Genomic DNA, 10,000 nt, shown 5'->3' with positions numbered 1-10,000 from the left:
ACATACTGTGATGTAGTAAAAAAAAAAAGTAAAGTGAAGTCTGTTTACGAGCCAAGTGGCCCATCAGAGCCGGTTTCTGTGGCATGAAGCGACTTGGAGTATTTTTTTACCCTCCTCTGAATGGGATGCCAGTCCATAGCAGGGTTACCCCCAGCATTTCGCCGGTACCCATTTACACACCTGGGTAGAGAGAGGCACCGTGGGAGTAAAGTGTCTTTTTCAAGAACACAACACAATTTCCCCGGCCAGGACCCGAACCCGGACCACTCGATCCGGAGTCGAGCACACTAACCATGAGGCCACCACGCCCTCCCACACATGTGATGTAGAGAACAAATAATCTCTCTCGTTCTGCCTTTGTTAGCAAAGAACATTTTCCATTTGGACGTCAAAAAATAAACTTTTGGCCTTATCAAAAGAGCAGTTGGTCAAATGTCTCGAATCCTATGTAAAAGTATAAGAATCAAAAGGAGAACAAGGGTTTTAATGCTGATTCGTTTACTACTTTTGAATTATTATCATCATCATCATCATCATCATCATCATCATTATTCGTTGAAGTGTTGTATCTCGTTGAGGCGAAGCTTCGAATTAGCAAATGTGATAACTACCGTTCATATTCTGTCCAACTCTCATACCAGGATTCCTAGTGATTCTGGGTAGTTCCAGTCTTCAGTGAGAGCAAACGGACAAAATAGAAAGCTGTTACCCCCCACGAAGGATTCGAACTACCTTGGATCGGCTTGGAAATTAGGCCACTTAGACCCACTATGAGCTTAATGAAGCCAAAGCAAAAACACATGCAATCTAGTGTTTCCTTACCTCCTGTGCGTCCCTCAGAAACTGAAACACTTTTCTAGACTCGCCCAAATCTCCAGCCTTCACAGTGGCCATCTTTTTCAGTCTTTCCCAGTTTCCCAGGACCTCTTCGTACCGCTGAGCTATCAAGTCCGAGTCAACGTGTTCCTGTTGTATTAGCTGGTCAGAGCACTGCTGCAGAGCCTTGATCTTCTCTTCATAAGCCGCGATGGATTTTTCAAAGTTGAGTTGGTTCTTCAGCAATGTCTCCACTGTATCTAGACTGTCGCTGAATTCCTCCGCTTGAAGGAACGCCTCTTTGGTTGCTATCCACGAATCGGATTGTTCAGCGTCTCGCAAAAATAGCTACGTGAAAAAAGACAAGGTCAAAAGGCGGTATAGTCATAATTGCCACAAAACCACAAAAAAATGAATAAGGATTCTGTGACGTCATATCGGACTGGAATTGACTTTAAGCCCTTACAAATAGTGAAATGAAAAAAATGAACACTAAATGAACTGAAGAGAGCTATTTTCTTGGAATGGTGGTTCAGGGATAATCGGTAAGAATCCGATTGCTCCTTTGCAGGAGTCGAACCTTCGACCTTCCGATTACAAGTTCGGATGCTCTACCACTGAAGAGATTTTTTTGTCGATGTTGACTCGGGGATACTCGGAAAAACCCGAGTGCCTCTTTGCAAGAGTCGAACCTACCACCTTCCGATTACTAGTTCGGATGCTCTAACACTGAAGAGAGTTTTTTTTACTTGTCGATGTTGACTCGGGGATACTCGGAAAAAACCCGAGTGCCCCTTTGCAGGAGTCGAACCTACGACCTTCCTTCCGATTACCAGTTCGGGTGCTCTTCCATTCAACAAGTAAGCACATGACCTTGAAGCATGTTACTAACTCTTTTCTTTGGAACAAAGCCGGGGATTTTAGGGCACGGACTTTATGCCAAAATATGGACAAAAGTAAGATCTAAGCTGCACGCGCGGGAAAATGCACGTGCTACGTTACATCCAAATAAGAAAATTTTTAAATTAAAAAAACCCCCAGCTCTGAACCAGAGTTAAACGCTTCAAGGTCACGAGCTTCTGACCGGGTTAATGGTAATGATATTGAATGAAATGGCAACGAGATTGGAGTAACGCCTACCGACTGCCTTAATTAACAATTAGACCCGTGGCCCTTGAGGGCGAAGGGTCTAATTGTTTTAGTATCACCCAACTAGTCGGACAGAAAAGGCAATAATAAAGTTAGCAAATGCAAATTGAAGAGCTATTTATTTGGGAACAAAACGAAAGAAAGCGTCACGCTTTTCGCTACTCGAGAACTCTTACTAATAGTCCTCAAGTAGCGTAGCCAATCAAAATATCAAAATGCAGGATTTGCATCAGTCCACTAGTTGGGTCATACTAATATACGATAGAAGCTACACTGGAGAAGAAAAGGAGCCTTCAGGTTGCCTTCGACTGCGGTCCGCCCTCTTGTCTTGTCTTGTCTTGAATGGATGAAATGATCAATTCTTCTGTTGTTAACTCACCTGTAGCTCATAAGATTGTGAAAGTTCAATCTGTTTTTCGTCCCAAGATTCCATCAATTCATCTTTCACTAACGTCAGCTCCTCACAATTCTCTCGAATCTCTTCTGCGGCAAAGTGATCTTGTTCTACAAGACTGATACCAAAGGCATGCGTACTCTTGAAAGACTCCATGCGAGCCTCTATCACACCCTGTAAAGAGGAATCACAACGATGAGTGACACTAAACTGATTTTCGCGGAACAATTTGACAACATTTGGACGCAAGACGTCAGGGACGCATTTTGGGGGACAATAACCAAAAAAAGGGCGCTTTGAAGAGTAATGCTGTGAATCCTTTCTGATATATGCAGTGTCTTTTGGCTTCGCTTGAAACATACTTGCACGAGCGGCGGCCTCATGGTTAGTGCGCTAGACTCCGGAGCGAGTGGTCCGGGTTCCGATCCTGGCCAGGGACATTGTGTTGTGTTCTTGGGCAAGACACTACTCCCACGGTGCCTCTCTTCACCCAGGTGTATAAATGGGTACTGGCGAAATGTTGGGGGTAACCCTACGATGGACTACAATAGTATCCCATCCAGGGGGGAGTTAAAAATACTCCTAGTCGCTTAATGCTACGGAAACTGGGGATAAGCACCGGCGTATTGGGTCATTGGCGCGGAAAGCGCTTTACCTGAAACATACTTGTCTAGTCTTATTCATCCATATAACCTCGTTAAGAGCACCAATATACAAAAGGGAGAGTCATGTTTTGGGAACATGCTGCTCAGTACAATCCTCTTTCACAATTTACTCAATTCTAAATCGGTAACACGCTCGTATCGCCCAGTACATAATTACTGAATATCTTCAGCGAAAATATTTCGACAACGCCCCAAAATGAAGATTTGCTTTACTAACGAAGGTCATGTTGGTGTACCAATTAAACTATCCTCAGGGGAATATCACGTGAGACACTCACGCTTGTGACATGAGCATTGCGTTCTTTGTCACGTGATCAACAGCTTCTTTTCCAAAGAAAAGTCCTCTGAATTCAAAATGAGTTCTAATTTCAGCCTTGAGGCTGAAGAGAACGATAAAAAAATAATAAAGTATGAGCATTGATTGCAAGACAAGTACAACGATTCATACCTTTCGCTCCAAGTGTAGTTCCAAAAGGGCCTCGGCTTCCCTGACGTTCTTTGCTGGTTCGCCCGAAGAAATTCGAGTGGCAAGGTCTGTCATCCAGGTCATCAGGTCACGGTAATCCATTAAAAAGATTTGCAGCAGCCGGTTGGCATCAAGTTTATTTTTTCTGGCAATTAAATGAATGACATGGAATAATAAATATTGTCAGCAATAAAGCAGGCGTTCTCGGAAGACAAATCCCAGTGGCGTGGACTGCCCATTACTGGTCACTGAGATTGTCGCAATGCATGGTTGGTGCTAATCCTGGGTCACACGTTCTCGTGATTACCACCCAAGATTAGCACGCAACCCCTCTTCAAAACAATGTGGCCCAAGAGAGGGTCCGACTCGAAAATACGTAAATCCGTTAAGAAAGCAAACGGGAAGACGGCAATCACATGGTTACGTACAAACCACGAAGGAATCAAATTAAAGAACAACGAAAACACATCCAGTTTGCACGTCCAGCGCCTTAAAGAAAATTAGCTAAGAAACTATGGACAAGGGTCGTTTTCATCCCATGCGGGAATTTCTCAATCCCTGTTCTTATTGCTTTGTCCCCCACTCCCTTTTCAACGTTACAACCGTGTAGACCAGCCTCGTTCCCAGGGTCTCTTGTCGATGAAGAGACAATGGTGACCCTGGGAACTAGGTTGTTGTGTAAAACAGTCAATGAAGCTTTTCTTAACGTTGAAACGGGACGAGCGGAGTGGTTATTGATGTAACAACATTTATGCATTAGGAAGGGCTCATCATCCTGGAATCTCTCAACACTCTACAACAAACATCTTTATTTATACCATACAATGACAACAGAGAGAGGAAAAAAAGGACAACATTACATATGTAAGGTATAAAGCCGCCTAGAAAATAACTAAAGAGCTAAGCTGGATAGGAGGCCCTGTCCCTGATTGTCAACTAATGAGACAACAGTCCAAAAGCCTGCTCGCGCCCAAATACCATACAGTAGTATATTCTCAACGACAGCAAATGAGATTGTGGGTTTTTTGGCAGGTAAATAAAGTAATATGAGGATTGCTATCAACAATGACGCGTGCATAGTTGGAAAACATCCAAGATCCCTGTTACTCATGGAATTACTCTACCTTTCATCGAACAAGTCATTCAGTCTTTCCCAGTTTTCAATGATTTCTGTCTGTTTGGCCTGAATCTTAGCCACCATGTGGACTTGGGATCTGGCCAGTCGATTAGCCTCCTTTTCCAGCACCTCCATCTTCCCCTCGATAACTGTCAAGTCTCGTTCCAGATCATCGTGTTTTCTCAACAACGCCTCGACTCCGGGAAGATCACGACCAAAATCCTCACTGGAAAATATCACAGCCTAAGATACAAATAAACTTGATTAATAGCCTCTCGATCTTCCGTTCCGTTTTGTTGCGTACTGAAAGTTAACCAACTGCCTCGCTTAAGTGAAGGGTGGGTACCTGGGATACCCAGGGGCTTCCACTGTGGCCAGCCAGCCCCTAAATAGAATACTGCCCCCATGGCTAGCAAATCCCCACAACCCAGCCATGAGCCCCCATTCCAGGCATCCGTCACACTGATGAAACAGTGGAAGGAAGAAAAATAAGGGATGGGGAGGGGGGGGGGGGGAAGAGGCTAAATGAACCGCTCCACAAACCACTGCACAAACGCTCGACTAAGAACTCACAGATCCTTGCGGTGTACAAAGCTACCACGTACCATGTGAGCCTACACTTATGGGATTGACCGCTGGATGCCCGCTAAGCTTGTGAACGCTCGACCGCTAAGCTTATGAACCGCTTGACCGCTAAGCTCGCGTTGGTTAACTTAGTTAAATTACATTTAACGAAATCTAAACGAACATACCTTTTCATTGATCAAATTAGACACATCCTTACAATCTCTATCGAACGCATGCATTTCAGAAGCTTCAGCTAAACGCTGACGTCGTTCGCTGGCTCGATTTTGCAGACGATCCCAGCGGTCACTGAGCGCTTGCTGTCGATTGATGATATCCGCTGATCCAGCATGTCCATCAGAAACAAGTTTCTCCGCCAATCTGTTTATAGCTTTCACTCTCGCAGCTTCCACAGCAACATCCTGATCAAAAGCCTTCATTTTCTTTTGCAACCTCATACAATGATCAAAGTCTCGGCCAGTATCTTCTGACGAAACCACTGCTTCCTGAACAAAAAGTTACATCATGGTAATTAGTATAAGAATGAGACATCAATAGCAAAAAAAAAGGGGAGAGGAAAGGCGTTGCCAAGAAAAACGAAGTCCCGACTTCTCTGGATAGGACGGTACAGCTGCCTCCCAGCTAAGTTGCCTTGTCACACTCGGGAAACTTAAAGGACAACATTGAAGACAAATTATGATCAAATTGTCTAGACAGGTGTCAATTTTCGTTGATTGAATCCCGTTCATTTTGTTCAAACTGCAGGAACATGTTTGTTACTGGAGAAGTCCATAATTTCAGGGAGGTGGGGAGGGGGAGGGGGTAGAGGGATGGGGATAAAGGGAAGCGGAGGGGTAGATGGAGGGGGAGGGTTATCCCCTTCTCCTTCCTTTTTTTCCTTAGTGTTGGTTGCCCTGTTGCGCAGATCCTTAATTTAAACCCTACTTACTTAGCCGAAGGTCTACGATACCTTGCAGTTCAAGAAATAGATGATATATGATTTACTATGTCCCGTACCTTTTCGCTAATACAAGAATCCGCAATATCAACCTCTTGGTTAAATTTCTGATGATCTCTGGCTTCTTCTAGTCTCTTTCCCTTATTGGCTGACGCCTCAAGTAGTTCCTCCCAGTGCAGGTACAAAGCCTCGATACGGCAATCGACTTCCTCAGCTGCAAAATGCCCGGATGCGATAAGCTCTTCACCAGTCTCCCGCACGGCATCTATGGCCTCCTCATGTGCAGTGAGCTCGGCCTCGAATGCCTGGTGTTTCTGTAGTTTGCTCTCTAAGTTCGCTGGATCTTTATAGCTCTCATCGCTAGCAGTTTGAAGCTTTTCTGTTATCCAAGATTCCGCCTGTAGTAAAAAAAAAACAAAACAAAATAAAATAAACAAAGCAGGAAATGGTCATGAGTTTAGCTTTAATTATCTGGCTGTCAGGGACGATACAAGTTTTCGTCATTCTAAACAAGGGTGAAAGTTGCAGCACCCAACAAATAGCCTGACTTTTGGATGTGTTATGTTTTAGTGGCCTCGTTTGCTGAGATACCCGATAAGGGCAACCCAACCAGCCGGACCACAGAACAAATAGCCTGACTTTTCGCTGTTATGCCACTACATCAGGGACTCGGTGCCTCTCTCTTTGCGAACAGTCTGTCGGTTCTTTAAAGTGGTACTACGACCAAATGATTTTTTGATCACAGTACCACTTTAACGGCCCACACTGATAACAAAGCCTCGATACGGCAATCGACTTCCTCAGCTGCAAAATGCCCGGATGCGATAAGCTCTTCACCAGTCTCCCGCACGGCATCTATGGCCTCCTCATGTGTGGTGAGCGCAGCCTCCAATAGCGGGGCCAACGATTTAACCCTTTCATTGCCATAAATGCCAATTGACACTTACAGATTTTACTCTGTCTAACGCCAGACGATTTACTCGTCAATAGGGAAGCCCGCGGCGCTCAAAGGGTTAACAACATCTAGGTTCGCTTAAAAACTATGAACCCATCAAAGACGTCATACACCTTATTCGAAATAGTTGCCATTTTAGAATTTTTTTCTTTCCTTGCAAATCGGCCCTTTTGGCCTCGCTTTCAAATGTAAAATTCAAAAGAATATTTACCTTGAACGAGGACAACAGAGCCAATTTGCAATCAAACAAAAGAATTCTAAAATGGCGACCATTTGGAATAAGGTGTATACGATAATGTTTTTATGCGAAAGTATGTAAACTCACTGAATATGCTGGAAAGAGACTTGTCGATGGGACGAAGGTTTCCATTTAATTTTTTGACCAGGACGGTGAAATCTCTAAAAAATCTCAGATTTAGCTCTAACCTCAACAACATCTTGATAAAACTGCGCTATCTTCTTTGATTCTTCCAGTTTATATCTCCTCTTTTCCAACTCCTCTTTCAGTTTATTTCTTCGGTCACACACTGCTTTCACTCTTGCTGTTATCATTTCCGCTTCATTGTGACCATTTGTGACCAACGTTTCACCAAATTCACAGAGACTTGTCACCTTTTCGTCCTGGGAGGCGGTTAGCTTCTCTGTATTTTCATGTTTCTTTAGCAGAGAATTTACTTCGTCAGCGCTGTTTCCGAGATCTGCTCCAGCAAGCACAACCTGTTAATGAAAGCAGTAATATGGGACAACCTCTGTCACTCAGTGTAAAAACGTTAAGCAAAATACACAATCTGATAGCAAATAGACCTTTTTGCAGATACGACGGAAATTTTGTTTTCTATTGTTTATAGGGAGGGGGGCAGATTAATATGTATTTGCCCCCTGGGCATCCCATAATAGCTATTTGAAACAATATAATTCAAAATGGCCGCCGTATCTGCTAAAAGGTCTACATAAGGAATGACTTTTCCGGCTGCTACAGGGTCATCGATGTCATAATCATCATTATCATCACCAATACTGCCATCGTCATCATCTCCACAGTCACAGGCATTACGTACTGTTTAAAAGGCGAGCAGCAGCGTTTAAACGGGTTTAAAAATACGAGGCGTAGCCAAAAACTGAAACACGTGCTGCGAGTCATTTTGAACGGCTTCAAAAACATTCCACAAAAGGACTGTCCCTCGGGAGTCCGAACACGAGTTCAAAAAGTGAAGAGAAGATATCAGCATACAAGAAAACAAAAGGAAAGTATCGGGTTTAAAGCTCATGTGCGTGACGATTTATCGATGTTTTGACAGGCTGTTAGGCTCATGAATTATTAACGAGTTTTTGAATGTTGTCATCACCACCACTTTACTTCAGTTTCTTGAGAACCACACAAAGCTAAAATCGTGAACAGTCAACCACACAATCAAACTGTCACACACAAGAGAAAGATCGTAACACAAAAAAACCACGCATTTTCCATCAGTCTTTGCAAAAAGAAATGTGGCTTTCTTAAAGTCCTTAACAAATTATGAGACGACAGACAAGTGGAGGGAAACAAACCCGCCATTTCTACAAAGCCGTCCACCCATTTGGAGGTGCAAAGGCAGCAGGGAGAAGGGGCTGTTCAGCACCCTTGCGTGCGTGACCAAAGCACACAGCCCGATTATTTGTAGCAAAGTACACTTTAGAGGACAACATGGCTTATTAAAACAAGGACAAAACAGTAATAGTTGATAATTAAGGAATAAACCTATTTTACAGTACAATATCAATCAATGACAAGAAAGCCGATACCTCCTGAGAGCTTGTCAAGGTATCGATCTGTTTGGCATCCCTTAAGAACACATGCAAGTCATACGCCTGATCCAGTTCCGTTTTGTGGTCTTCCCAAGTGGCATACAAGCCTTCACGTTCTGTTAAAAGAAGCTCTAATTTCTCTGCAATCTGCAAACGTAATAAAACGGATTTAAGGAGAAGAAAGTTTTTTTGCCTCAACGGAGTGCAAGAAGACAAGGACAACTTACCTCATCGGATGCAAAATGACCGTTATCGATCATCTTTTCACCAGCCTCCATGACCTTATTAAAGCCTTCCTCTCTGGCGTCCATCTCTGATCGATATTCATCAATCCGTCTCAGGAGTGTTTCGGCATCTGTGACGTCATGTACAGGTTCCCCAGACGAGATTGTGCGACTCATATCAATACACCATGAAACCAAGTCCCGGATCTAATGACAAATAAGAACAGGACATCAGTTACTGGCAAATGACTTTTTAGTTTAGCAGAAATTATAATACATTCGCAGTTCCTGTTCAAAGCGAAATCACGGCGACCAAGACATATTCTAATGGCAAACCCTAACCCAAACGATCACAGTGGTTCGAGGATACAAGGAAAGTTTCAATCACAAACAAACGCGGGGCTATAATCCACACGAAAAGCGACCTTCTTTAAGAGATATTTCCGACATCAAGCTATTACCTCGTTATTGAGTTTGTGAAAGTCACTGGAATCCTTCAACTTGCACTTCTTTCTGGAAGTTTTTCGGTTAAGCTCTTCCCACAGACTCAACACAAACTCTTCATGCTTCTTGATTGACTCGGCTGTGTGACCTGGAACCCATAGTCGTCATCAATACCAAAGTAAGGCTTTGCAAAACATGAAGAGAGTAGAGGGCTTTGGGGTTTAAATTAAGGCTGGTTTGATCTAGTGATACAGCATTAGCAGACGTAACGTACTCAAACTTGTTGTCAAATTTGCTCCGAGTATTACCGGGTCACTATCGAAATATGTCTTCACAGCATTCTACTCTTCGTTTCCCGCTTATCTGACCATGTATCTGTATATCAACTGGTCAAAATGGTTTGACCTTTAAAGTGAAACCAAAAATCTACACTCAGGTAATCTTTTGCTTTTCAATTTCCCTC

At 43.4% G+C, this 10,000-nt stretch overlaps 1 protein-coding gene across 2 annotated transcripts in view; it reads right to left on the bottom strand.

Annotated features, from left to right (window-relative positions):
* The window catches only part of LOC138049840 (spectrin beta chain-like), a 62,666-nt gene that overhangs the window by 12,919 nt on the left and 39,747 nt on the right, over positions 1 to 10,000 (bottom strand). For both annotated transcript variants that reach the window (XM_068896292.1, XM_068896293.1), the window contains 10 exons: positions 9,555 to 9,685; positions 9,097 to 9,300; positions 8,867 to 9,016; positions 7,511 to 7,801; positions 6,189 to 6,527; positions 5,360 to 5,677; positions 4,615 to 4,850; positions 3,473 to 3,635; positions 2,345 to 2,533; positions 823 to 1,164 (listed from right to left, as the gene is read on the bottom strand). In XM_068896292.1, coding sequence (XP_068752393.1) covers positions 823 to 1,164; positions 2,345 to 2,533; positions 3,473 to 3,635; positions 4,615 to 4,850; positions 5,360 to 5,677; positions 6,189 to 6,527; positions 7,511 to 7,801; positions 8,867 to 9,016; positions 9,097 to 9,300; positions 9,555 to 9,685 — 2,363 coding nt within the window. The remainder of the gene's footprint in view (positions 1 to 822; positions 1,165 to 2,344; positions 2,534 to 3,472; positions 3,636 to 4,614; positions 4,851 to 5,359; positions 5,678 to 6,188; positions 6,528 to 7,510; positions 7,802 to 8,866; positions 9,017 to 9,096; positions 9,301 to 9,554; positions 9,686 to 10,000) is intronic.

This window comes from Montipora capricornis, chromosome 5, assembly GCF_036669925.1.
Source record: "Montipora capricornis isolate CH-2021 chromosome 5, ASM3666992v2, whole genome shotgun sequence".
Taxonomy (NCBI): Eukaryota; Metazoa; Cnidaria; class Anthozoa; order Scleractinia; family Acroporidae; genus Montipora; species Montipora capricornis.
The sequence above is the reverse complement of the archived record's forward strand: the minus strand, read 5'-3'. Positions and strand labels throughout refer to the sequence as shown.